The sequence below is a fragment of the Prionailurus bengalensis genome, chromosome D1 (assembly GCF_016509475.1).
Source record: "Prionailurus bengalensis isolate Pbe53 chromosome D1, Fcat_Pben_1.1_paternal_pri, whole genome shotgun sequence".
Taxonomy (NCBI): Eukaryota; Metazoa; Chordata; class Mammalia; order Carnivora; family Felidae; genus Prionailurus; species Prionailurus bengalensis.
Genome location: NC_057346.1, coordinates 23,213,532 through 23,230,153, shown reverse-complemented (window position 1 = coordinate 23,230,153; position 16,622 = coordinate 23,213,532). Strand labels below are relative to the sequence as shown.

Below are 16,622 nucleotides of genomic sequence, written 5' to 3'. Positions count from 1 at the left end.
CTTTTTTGTCACGCTAATTTTTTTCAATTTTTGCACTGAGCAGTGTGAATAAGTGTGTTACTTCAATATAAGCCCATCCCTGTTCACACACAGTCTCTTAGAATGTATGTTCTAGGAGTGATTGGTCAGCAAAAAGGTACATAAATTGTTTTTGGCAGAGAGAGGGTTATTAATACTATAACAAACCAAAGGATGAAGAAGGGTAATAATGTATTCTTTGTATGCAAGGATGATGCCAATGACAGAGTGCCATCTGCTGGCTGTCAATCAGGAATAAAGTAAAACCCTATGGCTTGATACCTGAAGAGACGTTCCAAAATTCCTAAGATGGCCTGCACAACCACAAGCTAAGAAGCACAGAAAGAATGTCTGAACTTCCAGTTTTAACTCATAGGGAAAATGTCATCCCATGAAGACCAACAGTATATTTAGAGGTTTCCCAGGAAGGCCTTCTTGAGACCAGCAAGACCAGCACTACTCACCATAACTTCAGTGTTCCTGAGCACATTCTGATACCCTGCTGGGTGCAGAACAATGCCACTAGGATTGGTGTAGACTCCATGGATGTGTAAGACGCTCAGCTTCCGCTTCTCCTGAGCCCACTCTAGAACCTATATAACACAAATATAGCTCAACCAGGTCGGCAGGGCTGAGCACCTGCTTAAAGGTCCCCATGGGTAAGAGACTGTTTTTATGGATCAGGCTGCTGACATAACTCTTTACATCACAGGGCAAGAACGCAAAACCCAATGTGGCCTCAGTTTCCATTTGAGGTGTGGCTGTTAGGACTGATAGAAGCACGTCTGGCAATTTCTCTTTGAAAGTAGCCATCAAAAATTAGGTATTACTTATCATCAGTTGCAGAAATGACAGGGCTCTTACCACTGGTGATATACATGACAGCTATGGATGACTGTTTCAGTAATGATCCCTAAGATATCAAGCCTCCTTGTATCCAGGCCCTGTGTAGTCCCTTTTCGCACTTACTCCAGGCTTGGCCACTGGCCTGCTTCAGCCAACGTGGCGTTAGCAAACACAATGCATGCAGCAACTTGAAAAATGTTGGTGTGAGTCTCCTTTCTCTTTTGCTGCTTTTGGAACCCAGCTACCGTGTGAAGCAGCCTTGGCTAGCCCGCTAGAGATGTGTGGCCCAGCCACTGCCTGTACCACCAGACATGGAAACAAGGGCCACCTGACACCACCCAGACTTAGTCTAGCCCTCGGATGACTGCAACCATGTGGGGAACCGGTAAAACCAGCAGGACTGCCAAACTGAGCCTCTAAGCCCAGCTCAGATCACTCATTCACATTATCATGGGCAAATAAAATGTTTGAAGCTCCAGCGTTTAGGGTGGTTTCTTGTGCAGCTGATAAGCAACACAAGAATCACTTCGGTCTCGCCTGAGTTACCTAAAAGGTTACCAATGAAGAACAGTCACTTAGGGACAATGATAACAATAGCCACCTGGATGCCATGGTTCCATTTACTCAAGACCCTGAGAAAGCATAATTTTATTCTCTTAACATTCTAGAGAAATTAGGTATGGGTTAGGAAAAATAGTAAACAGGCGGACAGATACTGAATCTGAATATCACTAGGCCCCATTCTGACTACCAGTCAATGGCTTTAACCACTAGACTTCAATATGGCCCTCGTGTGAACTAAAAATACAAAGCAAATCTTGAGGTTCCAAGATTTAAAAGAGAAAGAAAATAGCAAGTCTGATACTAGCCTTAACATTTGATTTCCTTTCAAAACCTGACTTCAAGGTCAGCAAAATCACAAGAAATCTCAAGAATGATATTGTAGCTACTTCTCTGGCAGAGACAGTGTACTGGGACAATGAATGCCAGTGGGTGAAACACTTTTCTATCCAAACTCTAGTTATTTGGGCTCTAGGTTGGACACAAAGACAGGTTCCTTGGAAAACAAAGTGTAGAAGGAAAATTACAAAAATACAAAGCAGGGCACATGAAACCTGGTGGCATTTTACAACCTGCTTTTTTCTTTTTTTTTCTTCTTCTTCTTCTTTGATCATGTCTCTGACATCTTTTTATGGCGATAAAAATATTTTCCCTTTCATGGCTTCACCGTATTTCATCAATTAGGTAAATGTTGGTGTATCTACAGAATCTCCTATTGGTGCTAGAGTTCAAATTACAAATTCAAGTGACCAGTCTAAGAAAAAAGCCTCATCTTATTAGTTGACCTAGATCAACATAATATCATGGTAAATGGCTTGGGTACAGTATGAACTATATTAATAATAATAAAAAAAAAAAAGGCTCTCAAGGTTTCCACTGAACATTAACTTTAACCCAGCTATCACTTTGCTTGAAAGTTGCTCTCCAGACATCATAAAGTAGTTTTCATACATTTCCAATGTCATGAAGAATATATCCTAAGATATCTAAATCAGTATTACACTCACCTGATGTTCACAAACGTTAAAGAGATCTTACAGTTCTAATGACTTTTTATAACCTTGCTTTGAAATTTGGTGAAACTGTCAAAACTCACAGAACTGAACACTTTTAAGGTCTGTGCATTTTACTTCATGTTGATTTTATCTCAAAAACCAAAAAAAAAAAAAAATCCAACCAAAGACAAGAATCTTCCTTTCTACCTTGACATAAATACCAGTAAATGTATAATATACCAACTAGAAAATAGTTTTTCTGAAGACACAACCCATTAGCCCAAAGAAGAGAGTAATCCTTTACTTTTTACCTTTTTCTCATCAGTAAGGTCAAGGGATTCGAGTTGTTTTCCCTGATCAGCTGCATACAGTTCCAGGAGATTATCAAAATTTGTAGTTAATACGAGGGCTCCATTTTCCATCAGGTGGAGAACTGACTGAAGGAGTTGTTTTCCAGAATCTTCCATCTTTGACTCCAAGTCATCAAATACTTCATATAAACAGTCTTTGAAAAATGTGGATCGAACATTACTAGTTCTCTGGGGAGGGATTTGAAAGAGAAAAATTAATTCTAGGTGTTGTGGTAGGTCATTTGTTTTAATTACAATTATACAGCAAATTTTTGAAGAGAACACTCTGTACTTAAAATAAGGATAAAATACTGTCTACCTCAAAGAGTTATAGGAAAAATAGGATGATACATGCCAAATGCTTAGCACAATGCCTAGCACATAATAAGTGATCGGTACTATTACATCATATGCAAAAAAAAGAAGTTCTCTAAATAAGCATTTTCATAGATTAAAAGACAGCTCTAAAATGTGGTTTAGTGTCTCTTTTTCTAATCCTGGGTGCTTTTTACAGATGCTTATAGATTTAAGAAAAACTGCTTACTTTTCTCTCTGCCTGTTTTTTTCCCCTAGCATAATTTAGGAATTCATTTACATATATGCTAGGAAAAATACTTAGGGTATAACAAAGGTTATCAAAATTATGCATTTTGCAACTATTAAAAATACCAAACACTAATGAGTTAAAAAAAACAGACATCCTACTTCTTTACATATGGTTTATCTGAATAAGTGCTTTCCCAGGTTCATTCTGAATGTATGTAAATGTCAAGAACTAATGAGGAACTATAATACAAACCTCAGGTAGGAAGGTGGCTTTATTTTTTGTAATTTTTATTATTTTTTTCATTAAAAAAACTTTTTTTAAATTTTTATTATTTTTGAGAGAGAGAGAGAGAGAGAGAGAGAGAGAGAGAGAGAGAACACGAGTGGGGGAGGGACAGAGAAAAAGGGAGACGGAATCCAAAGCAGGCTCCAGGCTCTCAGCTATCAGCACAGAGCCCAACGCTGGGCTAGAACCCACAAACTGTGAGATCATGACCTGAGCTGAAGTCAGATGCTTAACCAGACACTTAACTGACTGAGCCACCTAGGCGCCCCAGGAAGGTGGCTTTATAACTTGAAAGACAAAGTGGCCCTGGGGCACAGGAATTTCAAATGGGAAGGTAACTATGTAATGTGCTACAACAAATGCCTGATCCCTATCTTGTTCCTGCAATACTATTTCAGTAGATAATATCAGAGCAAGAATTAGTTCATACAGGCGCCAATATTTCCCATTCAAACTCCAAGCAATTGCCATTAGCAGCTAGACAGGTAGATAATGAGCTCCTTCTGCTTTTCCTCAAAGTAGTCCCCCTACCTTCCTGGTTTCCTTTGTGTATCTTTCTAATAGCACAATGCTCAGAGAAAAATCCGTTTCCATGGAACCACATAAGCAGATTCATAAAATACACTTCCATGTGCCAAATTCTTTTCCTAATTTTTCCAGGTATTTTTAAAAACTATCCATTCTTTAAAAATTATACCTACCAAAAAATGGTAAATATTTAAACTGTAGAAAAACTGGAGCACAGGGGTGAAACAGTATCTCTGTATTTGATGGTGAGACACCTTGAAGTTTATCTTGTCTATCAATCACTATTCCATGCTGTATCTACCACTAGACAGGCTTCTCATTCATCAGCGTGCTCAAAGATCCTCTTCTAGGGCTAACTAGATGCTACAGACCATATTTATGTGGCTAAGAATGTGGGTCATGTTTTTCAACTTGTCCATTTTCATTACATAATGGCACTAATAATTACATCACATACTAGCAACCCACAGACAACCAACTGGGGACTCTAACACTTTATCAGAATGAACGATCTGATCAGAAACTGTGAAGAACCTATAATCACACTTACCAAAAATATGATGCCCCTGTAATACCTACCAAAATTACAACCCAATTACCCTACAGTCTTGCAGTTCCATTTCGGGGAATATATCCCACAGATATACTTCAAACAAATGAAATGACATATACAAGATTATCACTGCTCTGTTATCTGTAGTGGTAAAAAACGGGAAACAAGCGAAGTATCCACATGTAGGAGATGGATATGGCCAAGAACCCATATAAAGGAAGCTGGTATGGAAAGATCTCCAGGATATACTGTTAAGTAAAACAAACAAGGTGCAGAACAGTACCTTTAGAACGTACCTGGGGTGCCTGAGTGGCTTAGTTGGTTAAGCACCCAACTTCGGCTCAGGTTATGATCTCATGGTTCGTGAGTATGAGCCCCCACATGAGGATCTGTGCTGAGAATGCAGAGCTTGCTTAGGATTCTCTTTCTCTCTCTCTGGCCCCCCTGTGTGCGTGCTCTCTCTCTCTCAAAATAAATAATCTTAAAACAAATCTATTAAAAAAATAAAAAAAGAATGTACCTATTGACATGGGGGATGGAGGAGGTAGTGAGGTAAGAATATTTGCTTGTTTTACAAAGAGGAACACTGGAAGGATGCTCAAAAAGCTAGTAAGAGTGGTGACCTATGGGGGAGGGGTGAATGTGGGAAGAGGAGATAGACAAAGACATGGTGGGAGTGAAGTGTCACAACATAATGTAGACCTTTTTACATCATTTTGATTTCTGCAATGTGCATAATACCTACTCAAAAAAAGCGAAATTAAGTTTCAAATGAAATAAAAACTATAGTGATTTTAAAAACTTCCTTATTGGGCTTTATATCTTCATTTTGTACTCTGATTCATACAAAGTCATATAATAGTATATTCTAGAGCCAGTTAATCATTACGCACACAGATAAAAACACCTGAGTATACAATCAGGTAGGTAATCACGGGTATGGAATAGTTCCTTGCTTCTAAGGAAAGAGATACAAAAGGTTAAAGCCTGGGAATAAATGTTATAGGTCATTTATTTCAGCTATCTCTTAGTTCTATTCCTTTAAGTTATCACATCTTGCATATCAACACCGAGAGGAACGAGAGAGACTTCTGCAGCTGTACTGATTTCCTCAGACTTTAAAACGAACACTTCTCTCCCTGAAAGCATGTGACCCTAGAACTAAGTTTCCCACCAGCAGTCTAAGCAAAGACAAAGGAATGAAAACAAACAAGGAGGTTCCATGGTCCAAAGGAAATGCCAAACTCCCACACAATTTTAAGGACATGTTCTCATTCATTTAAAACAGTGAATTGAATCCAGTGCTACTTCATTTCCTTTTTACCCTGTAACTCGCATCTTTCTGATACCAGATACAGTAAGAAACAAAATCCTGACTCTTCCCAACGAAGGTTATGACCATTTATAGTACATTTACTATGTGCCAAACACTTCATATACATTATCTCACTTGTTCTTCACATGAGTTAAGTAGTATTAGCCCAGTTTTTACAGGTGCAAAAATAGATTCTGAGAAGTTCAGTGATTTTCCCAGGGTCCTAGTTCATTTAAATGCCAAGTCTGATTCTGAAACCCAAGTTCTCTGCATTGAATGCACAATGTCACCGCCTTACAAAAAACTGGCCCAGTAGACAGGTCTATTAACCCTGCCATGTTACTGCTGTTAGATTCTTAAAAAAAAAAAAAAAAAAAAAAAAAAAAAAAAAGAAAAGAAAGAAAGAAAAAAAAAGGACATTTTCAAAACATGTAAAAGTAAAAAGAACATAATGCCCCCTGTAGACCCATCATCCAGTTTCAACAATTACCACACATGGCCCATCTTATTTCATCTAAGCTCCCCTCTACCACACCCCTGCCACCTTCTCCCCTTCGTGGAATTTCTTCTGAAGCGATTCCCAAACATCATTTCATGCAGATACTTCAACAGTTCCCTAAAAGATAAGGACTCCCCTTTACATATAAAACAAAACTGCAATACCACCTATCACACCTAAAAAAAAAAAAGCAGTAATACGAATTCCTTAATATCAAATACCTAGTGTTCAAATTTTCAAGTTTGTGTGTGTGTCTTTTTAAAATTTGGCTTTAAGTTTATTTATTTAGAGAGAGAAAGCACGCATGAGTGAGGGAGGGGCAGAGAGAGGGGAACAGAGGATTCTAAAGCAGACTCTGTGCTGACAGCAGAGAGCCTAATGCGGGGGACTGAACTCAGGAACCATGAGATCATGATCTGAGCCGAAGTCGGACACTTAACCGACTGAGCTTCCCAGGCGCCCCGGTGTATCTTTTTCTTAAAGCCTCTGGGTTGCCTGTTATTTTTTTCTTACATATCCTCTATTAAAGTGGTTTTCAAAATGTGGCCCATGGACCCCATGGATCTCTAAGATCCTTTAATGAGTCTGAAAAGTAAAATTATTTTCATAATAATATTAAGGTGATTTTTGTCTTTTAAACTGTGCTGATATTTGCACTGATGGTACAAAAGCAACGGTGGGTAAAACTGTTGGTGCCTTAGTGTGAATCCAGACAGTGGAACCAAGCTGTGCCAGTGATCACTGTATTCTTCACTACCAAAGACTTACAGTAAGAAAAAAACCTCAGTTTCCCTTAAGAATGCCCTTAACGAAACAGTAAAAATTACTAACTGTATTAAACCTTGCTCCTTGAGCACATGTCTGCTTAAGAGTCTGTGTGAAGCAACAGGAGCTCTGCACAGAGCACAGGTGCTGCAGACTGAAGTATGATGGCTGTCTCCAGGCAAAACACTTGTGTGGCCGAGCTGTAAACTCAACTGGCCACCTGTTCTCATCAAACGTTATTTTTACTTGAATGAATGACACACACACTACAGTTATTCAGATTTGGGTTTTCTCAGGCAATGTTGCAAAAATAAAGTGAGCCTGCCGTTTCGAGGAAAACAACGGAGCATTGCTGCCATGGCTGCCAATGACAAAAGTTGAGCTTTCAAGCAAAAACCAGAATTTTATAAAATCTTATTCTGCCACCATGAGCTCGACTGCTTCCAGATACCTCTGTGAGGGATGGGTGGTGTCATTAATGGATGCAATTTTGGTGATGCTGTAGTGAAATGTGTCAGTATCTAGAAGATATATATAACTCAACGAACCAATATTTTCCAAATGACAAATGCACGATATTGCAAAAGGGTGAAAGATGGGGGAAAGATTCATCCTAAATGCAAGATGGCGGGGCACCTGGGTGGCTTAGTCAGTTGAGTGTCTGACTTCGGCTCAGGCCATGATCTCGCGGTCACGGGTTTGAGCCCTGCATCTGGACTCTTTTTTGTCAGCGCAGAACCCACTTTGGATCTTCTGTCGACCTCTTTCTCTGCCCTTCCCCCGCTCACATTCGTTCTCTCTCTCTCCCAAAAATAAACAATTAAAAAAAATAAATAAATGCAAGATGGATCACGGATTTTAATGCAACAAAATAGGAGAAGTTCAGATTCCATATTCCTATTAATATGGATTTGACTTCAGATTCCCTATTGCTATTAATCTGAAGGAAGGAAGCCACTACTTACCTAGTTTTTAGTGTACTATCAACAATAAATATCTATAATTATCTAAAAAGACTATTAAAATACTTTCTTTTTCAACTACATATCTGTGAGACCTGATTTTTTCCACATACTTACACCAAAACAACACACACTATAGAACACAGATATGAGACTCCAACTGTTTTTGATTAAGCCAGACCTTAAAGAGATTTGTAGAAGTGTGAAACAATACTATTCTTTTCACTAATTTATTTTTGTTTTGGAAAATAGAATTATTTTTCACAAACATGTTAGTTATGTTAACATGTAATAGGTTTATTGTCACTTTTTTTTAAACTTTGTTATTTTGAAAGAGAGCTTGAGCAAAGGAGAGGTACACAGAGTGGGAGAGAGAGAATCCCAATTAGGCTCCTTACTGTCAGCACAGAGCCCGACGTGGGGCTCAATCCCAGGACTGTGACATTATAACTTGAGCCAAAATCAAGAGTTAGATGCTTAACCAACTGAGCCACCCAGGCGCCCTGGTTTATTGCTATTTTTAAGTTAATTAGTGTTTTAAACATTTCTCAATTTTTTTTTACCGTTTATTTATTTTTGAGAGACAGAGAGAGAGAGCATGAGTGAGTGTGGGGCAGACAGAGAGGGAGACACAGAATCCCAAACAGGCTCTAGGCCCTGAGCTGTCAGCACAGAGCCCGATGCGGGACCCGAACCCACGAACGGTGAGATCATGACCCGAGCTGAAGTCAGATGCTTAATCGACTGAGCCACCCAGGTGCCCCTAAACATTTCTCAATTTTTAATACAGTGAATATTGACAGATATACTTCACAAGAACAAAAGTTGTTTGAGATTCTCAAAAATTTTTAGGCGTATAAAGGAAGTCTTGAGACCAAAAGGTTTGATAATTGCTCCTCTAATGCAACTGACACTAACCCACAACTACACTTTCAGGCTAATAATAAATCTTCATCCAAAGATAATTAGTGACCCCAGTCTGGTACATTTGGTAGGTATACACTTAATGACACTGACTTTAAATCTCATTACTTTCAATCATAACTCATCCAGCTAGCAAAATCATGTTTTCTGTTCTCAGGAGACCATGGTGATGGATTAGAGAAGGCTATGGCCAAGACAATAGAAGGCATGACAACACTACATCCTAGTTGGAAACAGAACTTCTTCATCCACAGACCAATCCTCCTAGTCGGACACAGTACTCTTTTTCCTCATGAGTTCTCTTTCCTTCTTTTTTTTTTCTCCCCCAGAAAGATAACATTTTTTAAATTAATTAGCTGACACATTTCCAATAACATTTTCCCTTGTATTTTCTGGCTATATACTCTTTAATTGACTCTTTATATGACAGTATTTTGGATTATTTTTTAGACATTAAGAAATTATGTTTTAAGTCTTTCCTCCCTGTTCTCAAGTGTACTTTATCAGATATTAATATAGCCACTCTCACTTTCTATTGATCAGTGTTTGAATCATACCTGTTTTCTATCCTTTTACCTTTATTTCTACAGCTGTGCTGAGATACAATTTTCATGACGTACAATTCACTTATTTGAAGTGTAAATTCAATGATAATTTTTAGATTCACAGATACCGCAACTGTCGCCACAGTCAATGTTAGGACATTTCATCATATCAAAAAGAAACCAGGTACTCTTTAAATATCACCCAGCTGCCCTCCATCCATGCTCCAGCCCTCAACAAGTACTACTATACTTTTTCTAACAGGTTTCCCTATTCTGGACATTCTGTATGAATGGAATCATCTAGTATGGGGTCTTTTGTAAATGGCTCCTACTTAGCATACATTATGCTAAGGTCATTCATGCTGCAGCATGTATCAGTACTGAATTTCCTTTTATTGGCAAGTAGTATTCCATTGTATGAATATGCCACATTTTGATTATTCATTTAACAGCTGACAGACCTCTGGATTACTTCCACCTTTTAGCTATTATGAATAATGCTATCAATGTTTGCTTGTAAGTTTTTGTCTGAACATGTTTTCATTTCTCTTGGGTGTATCTAGAAGTGGAACTGTTGGGTCAGATGGTAGCTCTATATTTAACTGTTTGAGGAACTGCCAGACCGTGTTCCACATTGTCCGCACCATTTCACAAGCCCAGCAGTGCATGAGGATTTCAATTTCTCCACATCCTCGCCAACACTTAATTATCTGACCGTCTGACTCTGGCTGTCCTGGCCCAAGTGAAGTAGCACCTCAGGTGGTTCTGATTTGCACTCTGCTAATGACGTCTCATGTGGAGCCTCTTTTCGTGTGCTTATTGGCCGTTTCCCTTGGACCAATGTCTATTCAAGTCCTTTGCCATTTAAAAATTGAATTATTTGCCTTTTTATTGTTAAGTTATAATACTTCTTTATATATTCTGGATACTACACCTTTAGAAGATACAGGAGTTGCTAATATTTTCTCCCATTCTGGGGGGCTCTCTTTTCACTTTCTTATAGACAGTGGTCGTTGAGCCTAACAGATTTTATGTTTGGTAAAGTGCAGTGTTATCTATCTTTTGTTACTTGTGCTTTTTTGATGTTATGTTTAAAACACTGCTGCCAGATTCAAAGTCATTAAGTTTTAAATCTGTTTTCTTCTAGAGTTTTATAGTTTTAGCTCCATATTTAGGTCTTTAATCCATTTTGAGTTCATTTCTGTAAATGGTACCGGACAGAGGTCACATGAGCCCTTTAAAAGCCTATTATTGGGGCGCCTGGGTGGCGCAGTCGGTTAAGCGTCCGACTTCAGCCAGGTCACGATCTCGCGGTCTGTGAGTTCGAGCCCCGCGTCGGGCTCTGGGCTGATGGCTCAGAGCCTGGAGCCTGTTTCCGATTCTGTGTCTCCCTCTCTCTCTGCCCCTCCCCCGTTCATGCTCTGTCTCTCTCTGTCCCAAAAATAAATAAACGTTGAAAAAAAAAAAAAAATTTTAAAAGCCTATTATTTATTTACATTATTCTAGGTTAGTAACAGTTTATCACAACTAAGGATAAGGAAATGAAAAGAGGACGTAAAACATACTAAGTTTCTGAAATGAGTCATGAACCATTTTTCTTCAAAATGTTTCTTCTTTCTCTTCAAAAATATGACTTAGTAAGATTTACAACATGCAAGTTAAAAAATAAATAAACAAAAATGTTAAAATGCACTATATGCTAACTTGGACGTATATTAAAAAATAAATAAAATTAAAAGAAAAGATTTACAACATGCTTTGGCTACTCTATTATTTGCAAATATATAAATATATTAAATGAATCCTGATTTTGAAGGCATGTTGAAGACAATACAAGACAAGGAGGCCCTTATCATTCAGGATCCTGTGAGTCTTCTTTAGCATATGAAAGTCCCCTTGGTAACTTCCCCTAATCTTTACTTCCCCCAACTCCCAAGTAGTATATATATAATCAGTCACCCCTCACGATCCCAGTGCAGCTCTTTAGCCCACAGGTCCTGTCCCCGTGCTTTAATAAAACCACCTTTTTGCACCAAAGATGTCTCAAGAATTCTTTCTTGGCCATTGGCTCCGAACTCTAACATTTCCACATCACTCAGAAACAACAACATCATCATCACCATCATCACCACCATCACCACCACAACACACACACACACACACACACACACACACACACACACACGCACGCACACACACACAAATGGGTCAAGATAACTACCCTGAATAGGGTCCATAAACAGACATGTTGTAAAAGAGCAAAATGTTATGCAAATCTATAAACTAGAAATGAATATTCTTATTACATTTGGCATATGTGCCATGGTTTCAAAAAATATCAAATCCCAGGGTACACAGGAGGGTACTCACAGGAGAGAGTTTCTGGATAAGGTCATGGGCAACATGGACAAGGTTTTTGTCTTCATGGAGACATTTCTGAAATTTTCTGCTTTCCTCATCTTCTAGAAGATCAAAATCAATGGCAGCATCCAGTAAGGCCTGAATTAACCCCTTCCAGGACTTTAGGGCTGGAACCTGAGGGGCAACTGCAGCACTAATGCCTGTTCCGATCACCAGCACGAGCTCCCGGGGCTTCTTAGTTTTTAAGCTTGGAAGCAGCTTCCTGAAAAAGTCAACCAAATGAAGAGGATTGGAACATCCAACAGATAAGGGGAGGCACACGGAAGGACTGTTGAAAATCACGGTTTTCAGCTATCACTTTCATAATTGCAAAGAGGATAAAGTACCAGTTTCTGATACCTCTCCTAAGTATCTTTTTTTTTTAATGTTTGTTTATTTATTTTGAGAGAGAGCAAGGGCACGTGTGCGCGCATGGGGGGGGAGGGGCAGAGAAAGAGGGAGTGAGAGAATCCCAAGCAGGCTCCATGCTGTCAGCACAGAGCTCGACGTGAGGCTTGATCTCAAGAACCGTGAGATCTTGACCCGAGTCAAAGTCAAGACACCTAACCAGCTGAGACAGGTAGGTGCCCCATCCTCTCCTGAGTATCTCAAGCAAAAAGACCAGAATTTTGTGCCAAGACTTGCTGAAAAACCTATTTCAGGAATCGTAAAAGGCACTCTCAAAATCAATTTTCTCCCTCATAGTTTTCTCAACCTAAAAAAACCCACTAACAGTAGGAAAAGATCTGATCACATTACAGCCCAGCTGAGTTTTACTAACTTATATTTTAAACCAACACTGAATTTCAAAAAACATGGACTCCAGATAGAAAAGAAATCCATACAAATTAAATTCCCACTGTTGGCAAATATAAAAGAAGAGATGAAAGAAAGCCAAATTTAAGCTCAGATTTCATACACACTATTAAGATAAAATTGAGAATGAGACAGTCAAATATGGGAACAAATTCCACTTCGGTTTTGTTCTAGATTATCTTGAGGCAAAAAAAAAAAAAAAAAAAAAAAGGAAGGAAGGAAGAAAAAAAAGTAGTTAAGAGAAATGTGAAACACAGGACCTTCACATTACCTAAATAAACAAAGAAAAAAACTATTCAACAGATACGACAAGAAGAGAAAACATTCCTTTCTTATCATGAGAAGCACCACAGAGTTCTGTTTTGAAGAGATAGCAGGGGCACAATTTTTGTGTTTTGCCCCCCCACTTCAATCTGGAAACTACATTAAAATGTGTTTGAAATATGTTTATTCACTTTAATTTTTGCTAATTTAGCTTTAATTTTAGCTAATTTTGCTAATTTCCAAGAAATTGCCTTTCTCAATCTTTTGTCAAAATAATAAAATAGAAAAAGGATTCGCATTTTGGCATAACGTAAGAAACAGCCTTGGGAAACCTGTTTTGGGAAACCAAACTTTAGAACTGCCTTCCCTATCCCCAACTCCTGCATTCAGTCATTCAACAAATATGAAAAACTTACAAAGTACTAGACATAAGGGTAGGCACTAATGATGTTCCTATGAATAAAATCAAGTCCCCAATCTCAAAAGTTTAGTCTATGGGAAAAGACTTGACAATAGATATCAGAAACTGATGATGAAAAATAAGTTTCAGTTCAAGGGAATTAAAATATTGAAACATAAAAAAATACATACAGAAAATTTCTAGAAGGGTTCACAAGAACGGTTAATAGTGGTTAGCTCTGGGGATTGGGGAGAACAATGATTTTTACTTCTCACTTGATTGTGCTGTATTACTTGAACTTTTTACCTCATCCATTATAGGTCTGAGGTGTAATTTTGCCTCACTTTTCGTTTCTGATTCTTCCTAAAACCACTAAGTAATTATAAAGTAATTTTTTTAGAAGGCATAAGTTCATAAAAAACAGAATAGGAAAAGATGACAGCAGACAACACAGGCCCACAAAATTTTAGAAGTTGTAAGGTAAGAGCTGATTCCCTCGACAGAACCTTGGGAATGTTCAAATAAGTCTGAAGGTAGAGGGGCAGGTGGGGCCAAGATAAGAGAAGTCACTGCAAGGCTGTCTTAGAAGCAGTTAGAATTCTAAGACTGGAGCCTTGCTCTCCAGAGAGGCTGAGTATTTGAGAACACTGTGCACAGCTTGTTCTCAAGGGGAGAGATTGGGGAAGGAGATTAAGTAAAAGTCAGTATATGAAATGCAAGACTCTCCTTTGCCCCCTTCTCCCAGAGGAAGACTCTCAGACACTGGCAGTGAACCTTATACCTGCACGCTATTCCCCATCCACTCATCTTCTTTTGGGGATAACAGCCAGCATGAGAGAAAAGACCCACAGGTTCTGACAGGCGGCGATTCCTCAGCTCCAGAACCATGCTTGACACCCCCAATGAAGCACGAGAGACCAAGTCCTTTACACACACACAGATTCTCCAACTGGCTCTTTAGCGTCTTCTCTTAAATATGAGCAGACAAAGAAAGGTCACCTTACATTTGAACAAAGCCCCCAATGTGAGAGTTACATCTAAACAAACTAGTACCTAGAAAGAAAACCTGCAGGAAACAAGGGACAATACCAGAGAAAGAAGAAAAACTGAAAACAGTTATCTCCATAAATTTAAAAAAAAAAAAAAAAAAAAAGGCATCTATGAAACATGAACATTAGAAGGCTGTATGGGGCACCTGGGTGGCTCGGTCGGTTAAGTGTTGGACTTCTGCTCAGGTCACGATCTCACGGTTGTGGGTTCGAGGCCCGCATTGGGCTGTGCTGACAGCTCAGAGCCTGGAACCTGCTTCAGATTCTGTGTCTCCCTCTCTCTCTTCCCCTCCCCCCCCCCCAGAACTAGCTCCCGTTCTGTCTCACTCTGTCTCTCAAAAATAAATAAACATGAAACAAACAAACAAAGAATGCTATAAAAGGGGTGGGCATGGGGCACCTGGGCAGCTTGCTCAGTTAAGCATCGGACTACTGATTTTGGCTCAGGTCATGATCTTGCAGTTCTTAAGTTCAAGCCCTGCATCTGGCTCTGCGCTGACAGTGCAGAGCCTGCTTGGGATTCTTTCTCTCTCCCTGCCCTTCCTCTGCTCTTTCTCTCTCAAAATAAATAAATAAACTTAAGAAAAAAAGGAGGGGGGTGGGCAAACAAAAAGATTTCTTGGAAATTAAAAATATAACAAATAAAAAATTCGTAAGGTTGGAAGAAAACAAAATTACTTGAGACAGCAGAATGATAAAAACAAAAGCAATAGAAAAATATAAAAAACTAGAGTCCTACTCCAGAAGGTCCAATATCTGAATACCAAGAGTTCTACAAAGACACAATACAGAAAAAACTGTAAAGGAAATTATCAAATAAAAAAATTTTTCAAAAATGAATTATCAGTAGACAGCTCTGAAGAGCCACCTGATGTCTAGACTCATATGAAGGTACATCTCCATGAAATTTCAGGTTGCTGAGAATAAAATAACTATCCTTACAAGCTTCTAATGAGAAAAGAAGAGGCCACATGACACAAATGACTGGGAATCAGCACAGAGTCCCTATTTTGGCAGAAGACTTAGCTGCTAGCAGAGAATGAGCAGTAACTTCAGAACTCTAAGGAAAATGACTTCCTCCCTAAAATTCTACACTCAGCCAAATCATCAAATCAATGTACAAATATGATAAAGACATTTGCATATGTCTCCAAAAACCCTTCTCATGTGAATCCTTACTAAGGAAGCTAATGAAAATAGTTTTCAGCAAAATGAAGGACCACACCAAAAAGGTGACATGGTATCTAGGAAACAGAGGCTCCAATACAGGAGAGATGTAAGAGGAATCCTTGAGGTCATGGGGAAGGAAAATGGCAAATATCAGCCATTTTCAGCAGGCCTGGAAAACTATCCTCAGCAGAATATGGTCCAAAAGGAAAACCCCACGAAACAATTTAAACTAGTAAATTACTGATGAGTGTCAGCATATCTAAGAGATTTACTCTTCTGTCACCTGTATGATAGGTACATAGAAAACAAAGCAAACCAAAAAAAAAAAAAAAAAAAAGAGAGAGAGAGAGACAATCTTTAATAACTTGGAGGAAAAAATGGACAAAAAAGTGTAATTTCAAAACACGATTAGGCTCACCTATGAACTATTTATACAGTCATGTAATGTAACTATTAAAAACTGACTTAACCAAAAATTATGATATAAAACACACTGGGGAGGGGGGCAACATGTGAGGAAAGGCTCCAGAAGAGCAAGCCTAATCCTCATCTTTCTTAACTGGAAATAGATAAAACCAAAACACTAAAAAACAGCAGTACATACAAAGTATTTAAAAATATGAATGGAAATATTAAAGAAATCAATTAAAAGGCTGCAGGTGATTATCTCTATAGAGGGACAAGGCATTATAAGCTTTCAGGTACTGACTTTAAAATTATGTACATTTATGACCTGGATAAAAATAAAAATTGAATCCAAAATGAAAATAATTTAATTTTTATATGAAGACCAATATTAACTTCTGAAAACAACTGGGATGTGGGGCAAG

The 16,622-nt window shown here is 38.5% G+C and overlaps 1 protein-coding gene across 5 annotated transcripts in view; it reads right to left on the bottom strand.

Moving 5' to 3' along the window:
- FAM118B (family with sequence similarity 118 member B) overlaps positions 1 to 16,622 on the bottom strand; it is a 48,591-nt gene that overhangs the window by 8,067 nt on the left and 23,902 nt on the right. For all 5 annotated transcript variants that reach the window (XR_006297308.1, XR_006297310.1, XR_006297309.1 and 2 more), the window contains exons 3-5: positions 12,064 to 12,316; positions 2,732 to 2,959; positions 483 to 611 (exon numbers count right to left, since the gene is read on the bottom strand). Coding sequence is in view for 2 of the 5 variants with exons in the window: in XM_043579768.1 (XP_043435703.1) it covers positions 483 to 611; positions 2,732 to 2,959; positions 12,064 to 12,316 (610 nt within the window). In the remaining 3 variants the exon portion in view is untranslated. The remainder of the gene's footprint in view (positions 1 to 482; positions 612 to 2,731; positions 2,960 to 12,063; positions 12,317 to 16,622) is intronic.